Below are 22,654 nucleotides of genomic sequence, written 5' to 3'. Positions count from 1 at the left end.
GTTTCTCTGCACTTAATAGGTAAGGTGACCCACCTGTAGTTTACACAGTCTGGTCAGAGGTAGGATTCTGACCGCTCTTTTCATCCAGAGCCTGTCATCATCATCATCATCATCATCATCATCATCATCAATGAAGTCACGTATCCAGTGTAAGAAAAGACTGGGCTACTGCAGTATTCATTCATACAGATCCAAGATCTCATTGATTTTGAGGATCAAAAGCCAGGGCCAGCCCGTCTTGTGCGACTCCTATCCTGGCCCTCCTCTAAATTCCCATGCTGCCTTCCCTGAGCTTTCTCCTGACGTTGCACTGGTCGCAGTGGGGTGTCTTCGCTGGACCCTGCTGTCCCTTACCGAATGACTGGCCCATCTTCTCTTCCTGCAGCGCATTTCCCGGATGTCAACTTTTCCTCACGTCCCTTTCAAGTTGTTGGTTGCCACCGCCTCTCATTTCCCCTCTGTGGGATCTTCATTTTCAACTCTGGGTCATCTGTTATGTTCCATGTTTTTAGCTGCCTGTGCAAGTATACAAAGACAAAAACAAATCAGTCCCTGCCCTCAAGGAGCTTACATTCTATTGCGGGGTAGGCTGGGTGCACGGGTACTCAGATTAAGTTTGTCTCTCTTTATTAGGGCAGCTAGGTGGTGCAGTGGATAGTAGGCTGAGCTTGGAGTCAGGAAGAGTGGTCCAGCCTCAGACACTAGCTGTGTGACCCTGGGCAAGTTACTTCGCCCCGTTTGCCTCAGTTTTCTCGTCTGTAAAATGAACTGAAGGAAATGACAAACCTCTCCAATATCTTTGCCAAGAAACTCCAAATGTTAAAACACACCTACCCCCCTCCCTCTCTCTCCCTCTCCCTCTCCCTGGGTGGAGCTGATGCAGTACTGGTTTGGGTCCTAGGTCTAACCAGGGCTCAATGAGGCTGGTCTGGGCTGTGTGGGGAGAAGTAGATTGCAGGGGAATGAATAATGAACCCCAGCTCTCAGCAGCACTGAAGAGGAATCAGGTTCAACAGGACTGACAGCCATGAGGCCATTCAGAGCCAGGCTTTGGCTATTTCAGAGAAGCATGCCCCTCCATCCTGCAGAGCTTTTCCCTCTGAAAAGGGCCTGCTGTCTACCCTGGGAAGGCAGGGCCTCTCCCGAGTGCCTGAATCCTCCCACAGGACCACTCATTAGCAAACAGCAGCAGAGAAGTTTACTCCTCCTTGGCATCCGGTTGCTGCCCCGTGGGTCCTTCCCAGCCCTTTCAGTGTTTGTTTGTATCTTCTGCTCCCATTATGAAATCAGATCACTCACTCGACAAGCATTTATTTAGCTTTTACTTAGACAGCTAGTGTAGTATGGGTAGAGAGGGCAAGAGACTGGGGTCAAGAAGACCCGAATTCAAATCCAGCCTCAGACACTCTTACCAGACGTGTGACTGCGGCAAGTGGGCAGGGCTGTTTGCTTCAGTTTCCTTATCTGTAAAATGGGGGAAATAGTGGCACCTATCTCCCAGAGTTATTGTGAAAATCCAGTGAGATAAGATTTGTAAAGGCCTTTGTGAACTTTAACGTGCTATACAGCCACTGCCATCATCATTGTCATCACAATGCTAGGTGCTGGGGATACAAAAAATGAAAATGTCTACCTTAAAATAGCTTACATTTTTAGGGGAAGGCATCTTGCTTTTTGTCCTTCATTTTCGAAGAGCACCATGACATCAGAGAGGTGGTGCCATGACGTAATTTGCAAGTGAATTGGATTTAAGTGAGCCAGGCTGTGCAAAGTCACCAGCCTCACTTCCTCTTCCGGAGCCATCTGGGTCCAGTGAGGGGGGTATAGTTCAGGGTGTCTGAACATGGCCCATGAGAAGCATGTTAGCTCTGGACTGGGAAGAGAATTCAGAAGCCATTAGCTCAACCACTCTTTTCCCAGAGGGAGAACCAGAGGCTCACAGATTTGGAACTAGAGGGGACACAGGATGATTGATTTTGAGGTCAAAAGAGAAGTCCTCTCACTTGACAGCAGAGGAAACTGAGGCCCTAGCAAATCATTAACTGGCCTCCAGGCCTCCCAGCTCTTTCCACGGCCCTATACTGTCTTTCAATGTCTTTCCTTTTTGAGCCGGGGATTTTGTACCATGCCCCTTTAAATCAAAAGTTTTACATAACACTAAGACCTTGTTAATGTTCAGCAAAAGGTGGCCTGATATTGCAGGCTCAAATCCAAATTGGAGGGACCATATGAGAGAGAGAGAGCGTGCACTGGAATTTCTAGGTCAGCTCAGGAGACTGGTGGTTGTGGGGCTTTGTTGGAGATGGGAGGAAGCTTCATTTCCACTTTTGTTCGGTCCCACTCCTCCATCTCCCCATTCCCTCTCCATCCCTAGTTCTTATCTCCATTTTCTAGTGGGTAGAAACCACAAGCAGCTTGTGAGTTTTGGGGGCATTTTCCACATGGGAGAGGGTCCAGCCAAGTGTCAGCCTTTTCTACACTTCCTCCAACCCTTTAGAGGTTTGGCATTGGGATTGGCCTCCACTCACCCTCTCCTCCAGCCCAGCACCACCCCCCCTTCTCCCTCCTAACCCCGCTCACCTTGCGTTGCCCCATTCCATCTTGATTGTTGGGTCTCCCCCAACTCAGTTGTTCAATTCAAAAACCCATTTCTTTGGTTTTTTTTGTTTTGTTTTGGAGTGGTTTTTTTTTTTGGCTAGGCAGTGGGGTTAAGTGACTTGCCCAGGGTCACCCAGCTAGTAAGTGTTATGTGTCTGAGGCCAGATTTGAACTCAGGTCCTCCTGACTCCAGGGTTGGTGCTCTATTCACTGTGCCACCTGGCTGCCCTTCATGAAATCACAAAAGGTATCAATAAAACTTCATATTAAAATTTTCCAACAGAATTTGGAGGCAGGTGTTGGGAATACTTAGGTGAAATGACACCATCCCTGCCCTCAGAGGGCTTTCAACCTAATATTGTGCTTTAGTGGATCTTACATGAAAAGGCATGGATGTAAAATGAAGGGTAGAACATACAAGGTGTCCCAAAAGTCTCAGTGCAGTGTGCAGCTATTAAAGTGTCAAAGCTGTTTGAGCAAAGTAAATCTCTTTAAGGTTTAACAACTTAAAACTGCACCAAGGCGTTTGGGATCCCTCTGTAAGGGTAGATGTAAGAAGAAGCTCTAGATCAAATGCCTAGCACAGAGTTGGTGTTTAATAAATAATTTTTGGTTGACGTTTGGTTAAGTGGTATAAGAAATCTTGAAGAGGGGAGAGGTCACATTTAAGAGAATTGAGGCAAGCTTCCAGGGGAGATAGTCCCTGAGCTGGCTTATGATGGGAGATAGTAGGATTACAGCTCTAGGAGGAACCTCAGGGGCCATCTGGTAGTCCTTCCCATTGTACACGTAAGTCACTGAGGCCCAGACACATTAAGTGCCTTGCCTTTAATGCATAGCTAGTAGGTAGCAGTTTGGGATTTGAACCCAGGTCCTCAAATCTTTTCAGTGAGCTGAGCTGCCACCCCTTGTAGAGATAGGAATGTTGTACAGTTTAGTTCCAGCAGATAGTGTGTGAAGGGGAATAATGTGAAATAAAGTCAGAAAGGCCAGGCAGGTAGTAGAGAGCCTTAGGTGCCATGTTAAAGAGCTTAAGTTTTGCCCCTAGGAGCAGTAGGGAGCCACAGAAAGCTTTTGAGCCAGGGGAATGGCGTAGAACCAGTGTTCCTTCTGGTATAGAGTTCAACACAAAGTATCTAGAAGTGGGGGGCTTTGAGAGGTACAATACCTGAAATCCTTCAGCTAGGACTTGGGTCATTTCAACAATTCAGCTGTAAGCATTTATTCAGCCCCGCCACGTGCTTCGCTGGGCACTGGGATTATGAAGACAAGGCCAAGTCCCCTTTCCTCAAAGAGTTTACATTCTAACATTCAACTAGAAACTTAGACCCCCACCAATTCTGCTATTTCCTGTGGTGGGCTTCCCCATAATTGACTGTGACTGTCCTTCCTCCCACAGAGCTCTGCGCAGGCCTTCTCAGGACGAGGCTATTCCGTAAGTCACTTTCAACATCTTTGTGTCTGTCTGTTTCTGATCATTGCAATATGGGAAACTGAGGGAGGATGAGGGAGTGGGGGTGGTGTGGTGGAGAGAGACTGGGCTGCTCAGGGACACCCTGCTGTGTTGGCAGCATTCACAGACTAACTTTCTTCGCCGCTAGTAAAAGGTGGTTAGACCTACCCTTTGGTGTGGATGTGGGAGTTGGACAGTGCCCGAGGATCTTGATCTGATTTTTACCTACACAGGTTGGGCTTACGCAAGGTAGGAACAGCATGGTGCCGCGTCCCTGTTCCAGTTGCCATCTCCCTCTCATCTCCTCTGCTCCATCCCATCTTCCCCTCTTGCCCCACCCCCATCTCTCTCTCTATTCTGGACTTGTCTCTCTCCTAGTTCCCATTTACATCACCATTGGAGGAGACAAAGTGACTGCAGGTGGTGAATTTCTGAGGAATTTTTCACCTTGAAGAGCATCCTGGCCAAGTGTGTTTTGGTGCCTGCCGAATATATGTTAGGTGGTCATCAAGTGTTTGTTAGGTGCTCACAAGTGTGTGTCAGAGCTCTCTGTATAAACACATCTGCCCATTTGTGCACAGCTGGGTTTGGGGAAGGTGATCCCTCTCCTCCAGCCCTTTCCTAGAGCCTTTTGAACCATACCCTCAGAGCTACCAGGATGTGGGCTGGGTCAGCAGGGAGTTAGATATGGGTGTTTGTTCTGAACTAGAAAAATTCAAGCTAGGGGATCAGCACAGTGGTCACAGAGGCTCCACTTCATATGGGCATGGGTGTGATTCCTGTCTCCAGAGGCCAAGGGGAGCAGGTTGGGGGTGTAAGGGGAGGGAGGGCTTGATCACTTGTATACTAATCACAAGAACACCTGCCACAAAATGTGTGTCTGTCTGCACCCTGAGCCCAGCACCTCTTTCTGTTAGGAGGTGGGTGCTGTCTTTCATCATAGGTCCTCTGGAATCATGGTTGGTCATAGCCTGCCGTGCTAACTTTTACATTGTTCGTGGATGGCTGTAATTTGACAAAGAAATTGTCTCTCCTCCCTAGAATGCCCCTGTGAAGCTTTCTCTGTTAAAATGAGCCCCCTCAGTGTCATAGAACTCAGGCTGGAGGGGGCACTGCCCCCACCTCTTACTCAGCTCCCATCAGAGGAGCTGAGAACATTTTCAGTGACCCTGTCAGTTCTCCCATGATGCTGGAAGCGTTTGCCCTAGAAACATCTTCTGTCTACAGTATGAGTTGACATTGAGAGTCATCTTGACCCTGGGTGCTCGGTTCCCTAGCCTTGGGTGCCCTGACCAGGGCCAAGGGCCAGACTGACCATGCACAGGTACCATGACAGGCCACCCTTCAGGCCACAGGCCTGTGTGGAATACAACAGACTAGGTTCCCTAGGGACTTAGAGCTTGCATTTTGGTTCAGTTGCATGCGATGTAGGTGAGGGGCGAGCAGCTGAGGCATAGAATCAGTCTGGGGCAGACCAGCCGTCACCTTATGGATCTCGGTCCTGGCTCACCAACCTGAGCCAGTGAGGGAATCGAGGGCTATGGAGAGACTGCAGTGCTGCTGTGAAGATGGGCACGCCTTCTCTGGCCAGTTTCTGTTCTTACACATGGTCTCGTTTCTCTCTCTGTCTGTGTCTCTTTCTCTCTCTCTGTCTCCCTCTTTCTCCTTTCCCCTTCCCCCATCTCCCTCTCTGTCCCGCAGTACATTTGGCCAGGCCTTGCTGTCACATGGTTTGCTGTTAACCACCAACCTTCATGCGTACTCAGAGACCAGCTCTTACCAACAGAGAGTCTGGGAATTCAGGTCTCTGCAGGCTTCATTAGGAATGACCTGTGGGCCATAACACATATAGACTTCTATATTCACACTTATACATTCACACTTAGGTATACAAAGGTATACATATACATGCTTTTAAAATATCACCCCGGGGGCAGCTAGGTAGCACGGTGGATAGCACCAACCCTGGAGTCAGGAGGACCTGAGTTCAAATCTGGCCCCAGACACACAACACTCAACTAGCTGTGTGACCCTGGATGAGTCACATAACCCCATTGCCTAGCCTAAAACAAAATAAAATATCACCCCAGGTGTGATTCAGTTGTCCATGTGGCACTGGAGTCTGCACTGTCAGATACAGGTAATTCATTTCAAAGGGAAAGTGACCTCTAGCCTTACCAATACCATTCTTTTTCTCTTTCTTCTTCTTCTTCTTCTCTCTTTTTTCCTCTTCCTATCTCCCTTCTTCCTTATCTCCCCCTTTCTTCTCCCTTCTCACCTTTCCTCCTCTCCCCTTTTCCCTCTCCTTCTGGTTTTCTTTTCTTCTTTCTTACAACTCTTCCCCCAGATCTGTTTGCCATTAAACAGTATCCTGCTTCTAATTAGGATGAAAAGTGCCTATAAATTTTCCCTGGTTGCCTTGCCCATAAATAGGCCTTGGGCCTGGCTGGCTGACTAACTGGCTAGCTTTCCTAGAGCTGAGTCAGTGGCCCTGGTTTGGAATCCCAAGGGGCTTCATGGTGCCCCAGTGTTTATGGGGAGAAGTCACAACGGAATGGCAATTCATACCATCCCAGAGGGCTTTTAAATAGGGAGCAGCCATCTGTCTCATCCTCCCTCCTTTCCCCAGGGCATCCTGAAACCCTCCTCTGGTTCTCCCTGTTCAGTTGTGTTTTGGCCTGTCTTCTTCTCCACTGTGGTTGTCTTCTTCCGCTTATGCTGTGGGCCAAGAGGGGTGCCCCAAAGCCAAAGGGGGGCCCCTCTTTGTGCTGCTGTGCCTTCTGCCGTGTCCAGCTCCAGCCCCAGCCCCAGGGCTGGACATCCATTTTCTTCCATTCTTCAGGAGCCACTCCGGGCAGTTGACTCGTCCTTTGCTTTCTTTCTTCTCTCCTCTCTTGGTAGATAAATCCCACAGAAATGCCTGGCCTTTGTTTCCACACAAACTCAGGACTGATCGCTCCAACTCGGAGAGCAATAGTTGCTCTAGCAACTCCCATGGAAAACTTCTACTTAAGGGAGGAGTTAAAGCTGGGTTTGCCTGTTTTGATGCTTGTGTTCAGGCCTGCTGAAGGCCAGTGAAGCCCATCCTTGGGCTTCTGCTGAGGGATCTGCAGTGACCATCCCCCCAAACCTCCTCCCTCCCCTGCTGCCTTCTGCTCTTTGGGGGAGTAGGGCCCACTATAGGACAACAGACCACTGAATTTGGGAGAGTCTCTGTCTGGTCCAGAACCTTGGTGTTGTTTTCCAAAAGGGAAAGCTTTTCAGTCAGTCAGCCAAAAAGTATCTGTTAATACCTACTATGTGTCAAGCACTGTGCTAAGATACAAAGAAAGGCAAGTAACAGTCCCTTTTCTCAGGGAGCTGACAGGCTAAGTGGGAGACAAAATGTATTTAAACAGGTAAATTAGCTTCTAACAGGACTCTCATGGAAGTAGTTGACTGTTACCCAGTATTCATCTTTATTGTAGTATCCTCATTGTAGGAGCACATATCAGTCATGATGTCACTATTTCTTCAAGTTCCATTGAAATCCCACCTTCTACAGAAAGCCTTTCTCATTGTCCTTTAATCAAGTGCATTCCCTCCCTTGATTATTTTGCAATTTCCCTTGTCTGTACGTAATGATTTGCATGTTTGTCTCCCCCATGAGTTAGTATGTGAGTGCCTTAAGAATAAGGACTTTCTTTTGTCTTTCTTTGTATCCTTAGGAGTGGTCAAAGGTCTGCCATGTAGTAGGTGCTTAATAAATGTTTTTTTGAGTGAGTTGGTGGTCAGATTAAAGGTTTAATTAGATTGGTAAAGCATGGAAAAATCACAAAAGCATTAAACACATGTATCATGGGGTGATACACTCCAAATACATGCCAGTTCCACTATGGGACATACTACCCCTTTCAGGTTGGAGTCTGTTTCCTCTCTTCTAAGTCTCCTCATCTTTAAGAGCCACGCTGGAAACTAATTGTCTTATAATAGGCCTCCTGTCTCCCAGTAAAGTAAAATCAGGGCACAGAGAGTCCACAATGGGAAAGTGTAGGAGCTTTTGGTGGCCCTCTGGTCTTCGCTGCGGAGGCAAATGGGTCATTGGTTCTAGAATTTGCTCTGTAGGGTTCCTACCTGTCTGTCCTCCATACTAGGAGGAGCACTGGAGAAACACCCCTGCGGCTAACACCCAAAGGGTGCCACCTGCCTATCAAAGATCTAATGCCAGCAGGGCCAGGACAGCTGCGCCTGTGTATTGGTCCTTCTCTGCCTTCCTTTGTCCTTCAGAAGAATGTCAGTCACTCCTGCGTCTAATGTAGTGGTATCAAAGCTGACCGAAAACTGTCCCTGCCCTGGTGGGTTTTTGGAAAACGCTGTCCCTTGTGGACATCTCCCCTATATGTCTAAGGGCTGCCTTCCCCCACGAGGTTGGCACTAAAGTCTGCTCCTGCTGATGTCAAGCTTTGACCAGGCATAAAGGATGAAGGCAGGGAGAGTGAAGCCCCTCTATCAGACAGTCATCTAGTAGGTCTATACTGTATGCCTTCCTGCCTTCATGGTGACACAGTCAAGGGGCTAGAAAACTCCTCCAAGGTGGCCTGGCCTGTCCGTGGAGTCACAAGACCTGGGTTCCAATTCTGCCTATCACTACCTCTCTGGGTCTCAGTTTCCTCTTCTCTACAATCAAAGTGGCTTCTAGAAGTCCTTTCCATAATTGGAATCAGGGGGGCAGCTAGGTGGCACAGTGGATAGAGCTCTGGCCTTGAAGTCAGGAGGAACTGAGTTCAAATGGGGTCTCAGACACAGGACACACAAGGTGTACTAGTTGTGTGACCCTGGGCAAGTAACTTAACCCCAATTGCCTAGCAAAAAGAAAAAAAAACATAATTGGAATCATGGAATTCTAAGTTCAGATCCTACCTCAGACACTTTTAAATCATGTGGCCCTGGCCAAATCATTTAATCTCTTTTAACCTCAATTTCCCTATCCATAAAATGGGGATAATAATAGCACGAACCTCAAAGAGTTGTTGTAAGACTTAAATAAGATAATATACATTAAATGCTTTGCAAACCTTAAAGCCATGTATAAATGCCAGCTATTGTTAATGTAATTGTTCTATTTATGCTTTTTTAAAAACATTACTGTCACTTCTCAAGAAGTCTACCTCCCCTACTCTCTCTCTCTCTCTCTCTCTCTCTCTCTCTCTCTCTCTCTCTCTCTCTCTCTCTCTCTCTCTCTCTCTCACACACACACACACACACACACACACACACACACACACACAAAACATATAGACCTTCTTTGAAACAAACCTAGGCTTCAGGCATTTCTGCTAATATATGCTGCATTCAGCACCTGTAGGTCACCACCTCTCTGTCTTGGTATCTGGAGGCATGCTTCACCATCAGGCCCCTGAAATGACACTTGGCACTGGATTGCTTCTCATTCTGACGCTTTTCAATGTTTTGTTTTGTTTTTTCCTTTCTATGTCATTATCATCCTCTTGTAACTTATTCCCACAATCCAGCTTATTTCATTCCACATCTGTAATTTGGTATTGCTGGATCCAAAGCAAAAAAAAAAAAGCCCACTTGAAATGATTGAAGGCTCTACAGGTGCTTTTGTTTTATCCACACTGCCCCTTCTCTCCCCCCACCCCCATAATTGAGAGTTAGCATTTCCCACCCCCACCTGCAGGACAGTATAAGTTTTCTGAGAGCAGAGACTTTGTTCTTTTAGATTTCCTATTTCCAGCCTAGTACCTCGAATTTAATCAAAACCAAAAAGCCAGAACCTCTGGTTTCATTCTGGGCAAGAGATTGCCTATCTAAACCAGCCCCTTCTCTGCAGTTTAGAGAGTTAACCTGGCACAGAGAGGTGGGATGACCTGGGTTTATAGGATGCTAGGACTAGAGCAGGCCAGCATGTCAGAGGCTTCTCATTCTACAGGAGAGGAAACTGAGACGCAGCTGGGTTAGATGGCTTGGCCAGGGGCATCAAGGCTGAGAGACGGGGCTTGGCCCAAGGCAGCTGCCTCACCCTGTGTGAAGGAGCATTAATTAAGTGAGGCTCATCACCCTGGGTGCCCGTGAGTCAGGTGGCTGACAAGATAACCCAACTCAGCCTTTGCTTGAAGACCTACTGTGAGTGGAAGGTTACCCTGTGCTGAAGCAGCCCATTCTGCCTCTTAGTGTTTTCCCTAAAACCTCCTCCTTCCTCATGACATCTCTTCGACATGGTTCCCATGTTCCCACTGTCTTCCTTTGTCCAGATTAAACCTCTCCAGTGCAAGTGTCCAGCCAGTATCAGCTCTGGGGAGCCAGCCCCCAGTGGCCCCTGCTCCCACGGCTGTGAGACGCAGCCCCTCCCTCACCCCCCACCCTGCCTCTTCTTCTGGTTGCTGCTGTCCGCACCATGCGGTCAGGCCCATACCTCCCTGTTAGGATGGGGTATCCAGGGCCTCTCCTTGGGACACTCCCCAGAAGCCTGGTGCAAGTTTTCTCACATCTCTCTTTCAGCCTCAGTACTCTAAATTTTGTGTCTTTCCTATTGGGTTTAGGTCAGAGCTATTTCTGCTTTGGGAGGGCCTGTGTTGCCACCCCACCCCCACTTCAGCCTGGTAGGGTGAAGGGGGGGATGTTCCTTTATCCCTTTCTAAAAGAGAACCCCTTTCCCACAATGCTTCCTCCCCCAAGCCTCCCAGGTGCGGCCTCTGCCTGGTCCTCCCTCCTGCTACACAAATGAGTAACAGAAGCAGATGGCCCAGCAGGGGGCCATCAAAAAACTGACAGTCCCCCCAACCTCTCCCTGGAGGCTGAAGCCTCTTTACACCAGGCCCCAGGGGGCCTGTCCAACTGAAAGGACGATTTGTCTGGCCCTGTGTGTGGCCTCCCAGTCCCTGCTAACTGCCCGCCCCCTGCTGTTCCCCTGACTTCCTCCCATGACTCCTGATCTCCCACCCAGGCCCAGTGACCACACCCGCCCAGGCCTGCTGACTGACCCTTCACTGTGTCTACTGCTGTCCATCACCCCCCAAAGCCCTCTGGCCACTCCCCTGTTGCTATTGGCTACAGATACACATGCCTTCTCCTGCCCTCCACCTCGTAGGCAGGTCCCAGCCTGGAGCTCATCTCCATGGAAAAGTGGGGCACAGCCTCCGGCCTTGCCAGGAGATCCACCAGCTGTCATATAGATTGGTTCCTTCAAGACGGCCACACAGGCTCACTTCTTCCTCCTGCCAAGGCCTGTTCCTCATTGGCCCTTGCAGCCTGAGGCTACCTTGTACCTCTCTGGTGAGGAAAGTGTTAGGGAATCCTCAGTAGCCTCAAAAAGAGAGGGCACTTCTGCACCAACACTCAAGGAAATTGGAAGGAATAGCTAGCAGTTTATACAACTGTGAGTGCTTAAGGTTTGTTAAACCTTTTATTTCATTGGATCCAACCATGATGAGGAAACTGAGGCACACAGGTGGAGTGACTTACCCAGAGTCACGTTGCTAATAAGGATCTGAGGCAGCATTTGAACTCGGGTCTAACTGACCCCCCAAATCCAACCCTGTATTACCCAGCTGTGTCTTGGCCCCTCTGCCGTGCCTGCTCTGGGTTCTAGGGTGCTTACTTGGGATCTTCAGCTGTCCGTCCCATACTTAATCAGCTGCTCACTTGTGAAATAGACTTGAGGCCAGTCCCAGGAATCTCAGGGACACACTGCTGCTTGTCACAGCCCACACATTTGACTTTTTCTGATTCTAACTGGTTTCATCATGGACTGACCAAGCTCTTCCTGAGCTCCTATCTCCTCTGCCCCAAGGTTCAGGCCCACAAGAGGGGGCTCTTCTCCCAGCTACCATGTGGGGACCTTAAAATCCCTTCTCAGTTCCTGATGGGTTGATAGGATCGCCCTCCTTACCCAGTAGGTGCTCAAGTCTCTCTCCTCCCTTTCCTTCTCCCTCTCCTCCTGTTCTCGCTCTCTCTCTCTCCCTCCCTCCCTCTCTCCCTCTCTCTCTCCCCCTCCTTCTCTCCCTCCCTTTCTCTCTCTCTCTCCCCCCCTCTCTCTCCACATTCTGATCAACTTTCATTCTGTCAAAAAGTTAGCATCTTAAACCAACCACGTTTGTGAATCAAAACAATTCAATTTAATTCAACAAGCATTTATTAAGTGCTTACTGTGTGCAAGACGCTATGCCAAGTGCTGGGGATGTCCTATATAAATCAATAAGTGTTTATTAAAAACAAAGAAAGGCAAATAAATTTCCTGCCCTTGGGGTGCTTACATTCTAATAGGGATACAACACATAAAAAATAGGTGCACACAAGAGTGACCTAGTATAGTTTGGTGAGGATGAGTCTAACAGCTGGAGGGAGAAGGAGGAGGAGAGCTTTAATGTCTTTTTATGTCCAAATAAAGAATTAGAACCAATCTTAGTATACCTGAGATTTTTCAAGCTCTTTAGTGTTTGCAAAGCACTTTACATATTGTATCTCATTTGACTCTCACGACAACTTTTGAATCAGTCGAGCAAGATATTCCAGTTTGTGCCAGACTCTGCTAAAAAACATTATTATCCCCATTTTACAATGCAGGAAATAGAGGTCCCAGGAGTTTCAGTGATTTGACTATGGTCTAACCACTAGTAGCTGTCCAAGGTGGCAGCACAGCCACTCACAGTCAGGTGGAGGCCTCGCCATCCCACAGCTTCCAGGATTTGGGGAAGGATTGCCTTTCCTTGTTCCGCCATGCTTGCTACAGCAAATGGGGATCTCTGAGGGACTCTAATTTACTAGCAAACAGTCATCAGAGGACAAGCCCCTGGGCATAGACTAGATTCTAGAGATGCAGTCACAAGAAAACATGGAAGCTTGGCAAGCAGCCCATGTTGGAAGAGCCCCCAAGGGGCCTCCGGGCTGACAGCTGAGAGACCCTGGGACCAGTGGGCCTGAAGACCTCACTATCTCAGGCCCTCCCCTCCCCACAGATCAGGGAGCCTGTATCTGTTACTGTCCTAGCTCCAGAATCAGCCTGATACAGGAGGAAGCATGCTGGCTATGGAGTCAGAGGGTCTAACAGTTACTACCTGTGTGACCTCAAGCAAGCAATTTAAGTTCCTTGGGCCTCAGTTTCCCTGTCTTGTAAATTAGGGGGTTGTACTAGGTCTTCCTTCAGTAATCCTGTGACCCCTGTGCAGTGGTGGGTTGTGGGCACCTCTGTCTGTTAACAAGCATTTATTTAGTGCTTCCTGGATGCCAAGCACTGAGCTCAGAGTGCCAGGATACAAAATCACAAATAATCCCTTCCCTCAAGGAGCTTCCATTCAGATCACTCAGGATCAGATATTTGTACTTGACTTATTGAGGATGAATCGGGTGTTTCCCAAGGCCTCGTGGGTCAGGAGTTGGGGCACTGGTGAGGAAGAAGCTCTTTTACCCTGTCAGCCTTGGTTGGGGGTTTCTCCTGGGTTCTGATGTTAAGCACAGGTGCGAAGGAGAAGGCTGGCACTTGGCCATGAATCATGGCTTTTGTGTCCCTTAGAGAAGCATGGTGCTCACAGTGGGACCCGTGCTCACCCTGGTGTTCTGAGCGCCCACCACCAACACAACGCTGTAAGGGTAAGGACCAACACCCAAAGCAGCTGGTACAATTCATGCGGGCCTTGCCAAACTCTCGGTTGGCAAGGTGTCTGTATTTGTACCCACTGATTGTGTATGCTCAGTAGTAACCTGAGCTGTGACTTAGACCCACACAGGTATTACAAACCCCCTTCCACACATAGGCACCCCAGCAGCAACATGAGGAAGGAGATCCCGGGCTTCCCCTGATTTCTGAAGCTCATGGTCCCTCACTTCTCCTGATCCCACCAGATGTCTATCTGTCTGTCTGTTGGTTGCTCACTTTTAATCCCGCCAAGTTGAATGCGCTGTGTTTTTTCTATCTAGAATAACACATATTAAATGATTAATAAATGCTTACTGATTGACATATTTGTCTAGATTTTAGTAAATCGCTGGAAAAAATTCTCCTGTGCTTTTCTTATGGAAAAGATGGAGAATGTGGACTGGGCACTGTAATGGTGGATTCCAAGCTGCCTGAATGGCCAGCCTCAGGGAGCCATAGTAAGTGTTTCGGTATTACCTTAGACAGACTGAGCAGACAGATGAGTTGGGCCTTAATTAAACAAAATTAAACAAGAGGCAAGTGAGCTGACTCACCTCTGGGAAATTGCAAAGCTCCCCCTTATGACCCCCAAATGAAAAGCTCACCTTTCTAATATCATATTCTATGGCTGTGGTTATCTGACTTTAAGACATGCAATTCTGCCATCTCTGAAGAATTAAAAGTATGTATCAGGCAGAGAAATGGAGAGTTGGTGAGCATACTACAGGACTGATAAGAAGAACTGGAGTAGAGCATGAGATAGGAGAAGTGTATGTTCAATGAAGAAAAGCCGGGCACACGGGAAGAACTGGCGATCCTGACAGCTCTGTGTTCCAATGGTGTATCATTGGTTATGTCCAGGGAAAGTGAGGAAGGCCATAGTACATTGGAGGAATGGACCCCCTTGGAGAAAACTAATGAGAGGAAATGGGCAAGGGTCTCCTGGGTCGTGATCTGTGTTTTTGGAGGGCATAGCTGAGACAGTGAAATCATAGGTCCATTTGAGTCATCTTGCAAAGTAATAACAACAATAATAATAATAATAGATAGCATTTCTATAGCACTTTAAGGTTTGCAGAGTGTTTTACAAATCTTACCTCATTTGATTTTCACAACAATCCTGGCAGGTAGGTACCATTATCATCCCCATTTTACAGATGAGAAAACCGAGGCAAACAGAGGTAAAGTGACTTGCTCAGGGTCACACATGTCTGAGGGTGGATTTGAACCAAGGTCTTCCTGACTCCAGGTTGTTATCTATACTACCCCCCTAAGCAGAATGAATGAATAGCATTTATTAAGCATTTGCTATGTGTAAAAGCACCAGAGTGAAGATAATCCTTGCTCTGAGGAAGCCCATAATCCAATGGGGACTTCAGGTCTGACGTTACCCCTGAGTCTTAAACCTGTTAGGCCTCACTTTTGCCCCAGGCCCTTTCTTCACTCCAGCTTCCCTCCTTTGCTGAAATTGTCTCCTATAGGAACCTCCATCCTAGTCAGAGGACAGAACTCAGGAACTCACCTAGGTGAAGCCCCAGAGCTGCCTGGCCACACAGTTGGCAGAGGAAAGCCCTGGCCTGACCACATGCAAATCCTCAAGGGTGGAGTGAAGGCCTCATTTTCCTGATGCATTTCCTTAGCAAATTCTGCTCTGTGTCTTTCATGCAAAGTGTGGGCTGCTGTTCCTTGGACCTGGTGGGGAGGTAGAGGTAGAGCGTGAGGTAGAGAGGCCTTTTGCAAAGGAAAAAAAAAACAGCATCCCTAAAATCTGAAGGCACAAGCAGCCCCAGAAGAACTATTTTCAACCCATTGGTGAGGGTGAAACTTCACCACAGTGGGATTGACACCATCTAAGCCTTCTGATTCTGTGTCCCAACTTGGGGTTCTGTCTAAGGGAAACCAGGCTCACCTTCCCCGCTCCTGACTATCCCTGGGATCTGAACCCTGTTTTCTGCTTTGTACCCCACCTGCCCAATGCCCTGTGACCCTTGACCAATCAGGTAAGGGGGAAGGACACCCAGGAAGGCCTGGGTGTCAGCCTGGAGGAAGGAAGAAAGGAGGGAAAGAAACAGACAGATAGATACATAGACAAATAGAGGATAGATGATACACATTTTAGGCAAGCAAACAGATAAATGGACCCAGAGACAGAACAGGAAGGGAGGAAGGAGCATTGTTCAAGCACTGTGAACACAAATAGAGAAGCAAGATAAGTCTGCTCCCAAGGAGCTCATGTGCTAATGGGGAAAACACTAGAAGTCAGTTGGAAAGGTCCCTTGCTCCTTGGGGGCAGTGACAAAGAAGAAGAAAATGCTACTTCTACAGATAATCCATAATCTGTTTCTGCCTAGAACTTTGATAGTGACAGCTCTCTTTTCTGGGACTTCAGCAGCTATGGCTGCAGTACCCACAGCAGCAGTGTCCAGGCTATGGCCATGAAGGCCACTTCCCCCAGGATGGCTGCCAGGGTTGGGATGGGAGGAGGACCAGCAGTGGTCTGGCTAGTGCTTCTATTCCCAGGGTTCTTGAGCTTACCTGCCCATCAACACTGGTGGGTTGTAATGAGTGAAATTTTAGGCATGTTTAGCTTAATGTTGATTAGACATGCTAATGGGGAAGTCCAGCAGACCATGCCCAGTGATTGGGGTTGACGGTGGGGAGGGCCTGGCCCCAGTCCCTTTCACCCTGTTATCTCCAGAGCTGTGTTTAGTCTTTGGCAGGCACCCCACACACCTCCACATCCTTGGTTTCCTTCTTACCTAGTCTTGAAAAGCATGGGACTTTCCATTACCTTTCACAGCTCATGGCCACCCTGACCTATCATGCCTTTTTTAATCTGGTACTAGGGCCTTCCTCTGAGTCTTAGGATCCCAAAGACAGTTCCCTTACCCCGGAGGAAAAGACACACCGTGATTTCAGTCCCACCAAGGTGCACCCTTGAAGGGAGAGGTCAAAGAGGAAGGGGCTGCAGGGTGAGATGAGAGGAGCTGAATCTACCAACAGGGCAGGTTTGGAATCCAGGCCCTTGTATGTTCTCAAAGACTCTGGCCCCTGTCTGTTCTAACAATTGTAGATACAGAACTAGAAGGAACCTCAGGCCATGTAGTCCAGTCTTCCCATTTTACTGAGGAGAAAACCTGAGGCCGAAATGGTGCTGTGGTCTTCTTTGCTCAGGTTTACTTACATAAGCAGTTTGCTTGGGGGTTTGTCCCTTTGCCCTCCGCTTCATCCTTGACTAGCTTCTCTCTGTCTCTGTCTGTCTCTGCTTCTCTCTGTCTTTCTCTCCTCTCTCTCCCTTTTCCCTTAATGTATGCAAGTACTGCGCTGCTACTTACTAGCTTTGTAACCCTGGGCAAGTGACATCACTTCCCTGAAAACCTCAGCTTCCCCACCTGTAATGTGGGGATGATACTGTCAGAAATGAAACTACAGGAAGCGTGTATAAAAGTAAGCTGCTATCCCTCCCTCCCTCCCTCCTTCAGGCCCAAGCAGGGAGGGGTTCGGCTCACCCTTCTCTCCAGGGACCATCCTTTGATCCCTCCTCTGGTCTTTATTTCTTTCTCCCTTAAGTCTGAGGAAGAAAGTTAATGATACCGTAAAGCTGGGGACTCTATAAAAACCTCTGATTTTCAGTCTGTGATCTGAGCCTGTCCTGAGGCTGCCCATTAAGGGGGAGGACAGACAACGGGGGGCCGCCTGCAGCTTTCGGATCCCTGGCCCCTTATTTATGGCCAGATTACAGGGTTTGGGTGTGCGCCATAAATCAAGCAGCTTATCTTTATAGTGCATGTAATTAACCCTTTAATTATTGCCTTCCTGCCAGAGCAGGGAGGAGCTCCTTAGGAGAGTAATCAAAGGCACATGCTCTTAGGGTTAGGTGTCATTAGCCTTTTCTTTTCTTCCTGATTAATTTTTTTTGGGGGGGAAAGTAGAAAAAAGTCTGTTTGGAGTCCAGACGTGGGGGTAGGGCTAGAGGAGAGAGTTCAGGTCAGTGGGGCCCTGATTGGCCCCTGGGAGTGTCCATCTCCAACTATGCCCTCCAGGCCTCTTCAGCTGCTCTTCCCTCCCCTGGGGAAGAAAATGATAGGTCAGGAGATGTCTGAGAGCCTCAGACACTGCAGCCCCATGACCTAAGCCTCTTTGGTCTTGGCCTCTGTGACCTCAACTTAAATGACCCCAGCCTCCCATGACCTCTGCCCTTAGGACCACTCTGATCCCCAAGGACTCCTCATGGGGACAGCTCCCTGGTCTGTTTCTCTTCTTCACTGTCACCACCAGCTGGTTCGCCCTTCTCTTCCCCCAGACTGGCATGTGAGAGGCATCAGGCCTGTCCAGAACCGTGACCCAGCAAGTATACTAAAGGAACTCTGCCCTTGGGGAGAAAGCATGGTGGAGCCAATGAACTGGGGGAGAGGAGCTCACAATCTGTTTATATACCCAGAATCACACAGAATTATAGTGTTAAAAGGGACTCCAGTGGCCATCCAAGTCAGTCCGTACTGAAAGAGCATCCCTGCTATCGAATATGTGGTAAGCCCCTGCTTGAAAACCTCTCATGACTGGGATGCTGCTAGCTACTCCTACTTCTCTTGTCTGAGACCAAAGCAGATTTCTTCATCACTGTCTTTGGTCTGGGTGACGGCCCTGCGTAATGTCCTCTCAGCCTCTTCTCTTCCCCAGACCCAATATGCCCACTCCCTTGCTCTAATGCTCGTAGAAACTAGGACTGGAGTCCCCCTTCACCATCTTGGATATCTCCTCAATGCCCCCCACCCCATCAGTACCCTTTCAATAATGAAAACAATTCTCTGTAGTCTGTTCAGGTAAGCCAAGACCAAGAGAAGGGTAGACACATCATGGAACTGTGTTTTGAAATGGGTTCATCTTGATATGTGTTCAACTCATTTCAAAACGAGCTCTAAGGACCCCAGAGATGGGAGGTGGGAAGCAGAATCAGCATGAGAAACAGTCAGGTGGCAAGATCTAGAGTTCATGCTGTGGTACTGGGTAAGTAAAGACAGCTAGGTGGCATAGTGGTTAGAGTTCTGGACTCAGAGTCAGGAAGACCTCAGTTCAAATCGAGCCTCGGATACTTACTAGCTGTGTTACCCTGATTTCAATTTCTTCATCTGTTAAAGGGGATAATAAAACCCACCTCTTAGGATTTTAGTGAGGATAAAATGAGATAATATTTTTTAAAGCACTGAGCAAACCTTAGTTTGAAGAGGCACCTCCAAAGCCACTTCTTTCGGCTTTAAATCTATGATCTCGGCTAGCTGTGATGTAAAGTGCTTTGTAAAACTCTGTTAATGGAGGTTAGGGTTTTGTCTATCTGAATCCTGCTCCTGTCCACGTTTAAGAGGGCCGGGGGCAGAAAGGACTGTCTGAAATGCTCCGTGTTTCAGATGCCTGAGCATGCTTGCTAGCTCTGACTGAGGTTACCTTGGGGCCATGCAGGAGCCCCAGCAGGATAGGACTGGAGGCTCCAGGGGTTGCCTGGACTGAGTGACCCTACCCAAGTAACTAAGAAATGATTGGTGGGCACCAGTCATTCCCATGAATAACATTAGGAAAGTTGAGTACCTGGCAATGTTATGTGTGCCTGTGCCTGCCATGGGCAGAAATGTGGGACAGCAATAGATTTTGGTGGGCATAGATCATGGGTAGTAGGGTCAGAGGTTGGTCATGGGCTAAGGTGAGGGACCATTAGCAAAGCTAGGGATAGAAGGAAAAATATAGTCTAGGTGGGGTAAACCATTGGTAAGGATCAGTGGTGTGGCAGGTATAGACAATAGTCTTATCACCCATCTGAGAGCATCAGTAGGATCAGGATTGGGCTGTGGGCCAAGATTTGCTCTTGATTTGATTCATTTGGACTGGTGGCTTCATTTGTGTGGAGAACTCACTCTGCGCATCCAGTAAGTTGTAGTCTTGGAGAATTGTGTGGGGCATTGAGAGTTTAAGTGACTTGCCCTTGGTCACATGGCCAGTATGAGTCAAAGACGGGCCTCGAACCCATATTTTAACCTTGGTGGGGAGAAACCAGAGGCTGGGGATAGACCATTGGCAGAGTGAGGGTTGGGCCTTGGGCTGGGGAGTTCCTCCGGCCCAAGTCTATTTGATGGGGACAGCCCATGGGTGGGCTCAGTAAGGTTGGACTCTTGGCAGGACCAGGGATGGGCCGTTGGAAAACCACAAGCTGTAAGCTAAAGCTTCCCCCTACACCAGCAGCCCTGACTGAGCAAGCCTCACTCTGGTTCCTCTGGCTCGTTTCCATGGTGATGAGATGACCATCTCTTGATAGCTAGTCTCAGCCCCCTAGACTGCAAATGGCTCCATCTCCTTCAGGGTTTCTTTTGAGCTGAGAACCGCTCACCCTGAGCAGGGCAAGGCACAGATGCCGAACCCGGGGTCGGGGTGGAGCGGGAGGAGGAAAGCTGTGAAGTCCTTCCCACAAGGGCGCTCATCACTGGAGGGAGCCCCTCCCGACCTTGAGCCGCTGGGAAATTAGCGTATTCCATAAAAATAAAATTACCAGGAGTAATCATTTGCTGCGTTTAGAAATTAACTGCTTTACAGACACTTGGTGAAGATTTAAGGACTTGGTGTCCCTTCCCCAGGACTTAATTCCTGCTTCATACCATAAAAAATTATATAACTTTATGTCATCCCAATAAAACAATACTTTCCAGAACCCAGTACATTATAAATGGTCACAGAAAAATCCCTGCATAGAATTGCTAGGGTCTCCTGCCAAGTTCTCCCCAGCTTTCCTCTCTGGGCAAAGGCAGCAAAGAGCCCCTCCCTTTTCCTCACTCACTCTGGGCCCTGGATTTCTTTGGACCCATGGGGACAGTAGATCTTGGGAGAGCTGGAAGTAATGTCAGATTTGGAGGTGGGATCCTGGGCTCAAATACTGCCTCTGACACTCAAATCTCTATCACCTTGGGGCTTTCTCTCTCTCCTCTCCTTCCTCTCTCTCTCTCTCTCCCCCACACTCCCCCTCCCTCTCTCCCCCCATTCCCCCTCCCTCCCTCTCCCTCCCTCTCTCCCTCTCTCTCCCCCCCACCTCAGTTTCCCCATCTACAAAATGAGGGAGTGGAATTAAATGACCTCTAACATCCCTTCTAGCTCTAGATGTAAGAGCCATGGGGGGCATGTGCTGTGGGAAGGGGCTGCTCTATTTTTAGGTACATTTTTTTCCATTCACTAAAATGAGAGGCTCCCATCATGTGCCCCAGTGGGCTTCTGGGAGGCATTACGATGTGGTAGACAGGGCCCCAGATTGGAAGTCAAGGGAGATGATTTATATAACCTCAGGCATGTCCCTTAACCTTTCTAGGCCTCATCTGTAAAATGAGGGGATTGGACTTTGACTGAGATGAGAAAGGCCCAACATCCAGGTCTCGGGGGTGAGGGCACCTTTGGGTGACCTCTGTCAGTTGAGTGGATGCTCAGTTATGGGCACCACATTTTAGGAACATGGCGGAGCATGTAGAGGAGCGCCGCCAGAGTTGTGAAGGGACTGGCTCTTGCCAGTATGACAGCAGGTTGAAAGAATTGGAGGTGTTTTCTGGAGAAGAGAAGTCTGCGGGGTAGGGGTAGAGGCATGGCAACAGTCTTCAAGTATTCAAAGGACGGTCTCATTCTGTTTGACCCCAAAAGACAGAACCAGGAACCAAGACAGGGGAAGTTATAAGGAGGCACATCGAGATTTTGGGGCAGGGAAAATTTTCCTGCTCCTTGCAGCTGTCCGGAACTAGCCTCTTGTTGGAGGGGTGGGATCTCTCTCACAGGGAAGCCAAGTAACTGCTTATCAGGGCTGTTCTATACGAGGGGTTCTTCTTCATGTATAGGTTGGAGCAGAGGAAGCCAAGGGCACCACTGCCTCTCAAATTCTGCTGTTCTCTGATGAGATGGTCTCTGGGGTCCTTTGTGGCTAGAGACCTGTGATCCTGGGACCCGTATGCTGCTTCTGAGCAAGCACATTCTCCGTCAGTGTCAGAGCCCAGGTGGGAGGCACTTTTTTCAGGGAGCATCACCCACTGTTGGCCTGGTTGACATCTCCAGGGGCTTCCTAGGGAGTGTGGCCCCCAGACTCTCCATCCTTTTCTCCCCACTCAGGAGATGACACTAGTGAATTCCCACCCCTCTTGGCTTTTTGCAGAGCCCATGTTACGAAGTAAGAATGTTTTTTCTCCAAGAACAAATGCTTTCATTTTTCTTTTTCCTGAGGAAGAAACCCATAATTAGCCTACCAGCTGCTTGCAGCCAGGCTCCTCTGGAATTCAGTCCTGGATGGGGGGGCAGGAGGGGGGTTGGATCTGTAAGCTGACTAGCAGGGCCAGGGGCTTTTCCTTCCTGATAGGTGGCACAGTGGTTAGAACACTGGGCCTGGAGTCATGAAGACCTGAGGTCAAATCTTTCTTCAGACACTTAGCAGCTTGTGGGACCCTGGGCAAGTCAGTTAATTTCTCTGTGTCTCGGTATCCTTATCCGTTTAAAAAGGACGGTGGGGTGGGATAATTCTAGTACTTAACCCATAGGGTTATTGCAAGAGTCGAGTGAGATGAGCATTTTAAACCTTTAAGCATCATCTATCTATCTATCTATCTATCTATCTGTCTGTCTGTCTGTCTGTCTGTCTGTCTGTCTATCTATCTATCTGTCTCTCTATCTATATACACACACACACACTCTCTCACTGTATCTATATCTAGATACACATATATATACTTGTGTGTGTGTGTGTGTGTGTGTGTGTGTGTGTGTGTGTGTCTCCTAGCTATAATTAGTCCCGTTCAGACATCCCTTAGAAGAGGTCCCAGGAAGAGCCACGTGTTTAGCTCCAGCACAGAGGAGCTTGTCCAGTGGATGTCCTCTGAGAGAGAGGCTGCATGGGCCCTGGGAAGATCATTCAGGCCCTCTCTTTCCTAAAGGATTAGATACTCCCCTGGGTCCCCTGACCA

At 48.5% G+C, this 22,654-nt stretch overlaps 1 protein-coding gene across 1 annotated transcript in view; it reads left to right on the top strand.

Moving 5' to 3' along the window:
- Positions 1-22,654, top strand: part of FBRSL1 (fibrosin like 1) — a 318,374-nt gene that overhangs the window by 157,626 nt on the left and 138,094 nt on the right. Inside the window, 1 exon segment of the mRNA XM_021004315.2 lies at positions 3,998-4,033. Within this exon segment, the coding sequence (XP_020859974.1) occupies positions 3,998-4,033 (36 nt within the window).

The sequence above is a fragment of the Phascolarctos cinereus genome, unplaced genomic scaffold (assembly GCF_003287225.1).
Source record: "Phascolarctos cinereus isolate Bilbo 61053 unplaced genomic scaffold, phaCin_HiC Scaffold_4;HRSCAF=312, whole genome shotgun sequence".
NCBI classification, from domain to species: Eukaryota; Metazoa; Chordata; class Mammalia; order Diprotodontia; family Phascolarctidae; genus Phascolarctos; species Phascolarctos cinereus.
Note: the sequence above shows the minus strand (reverse complement) of the source record. Positions and strands in the feature narration are given on the sequence as shown.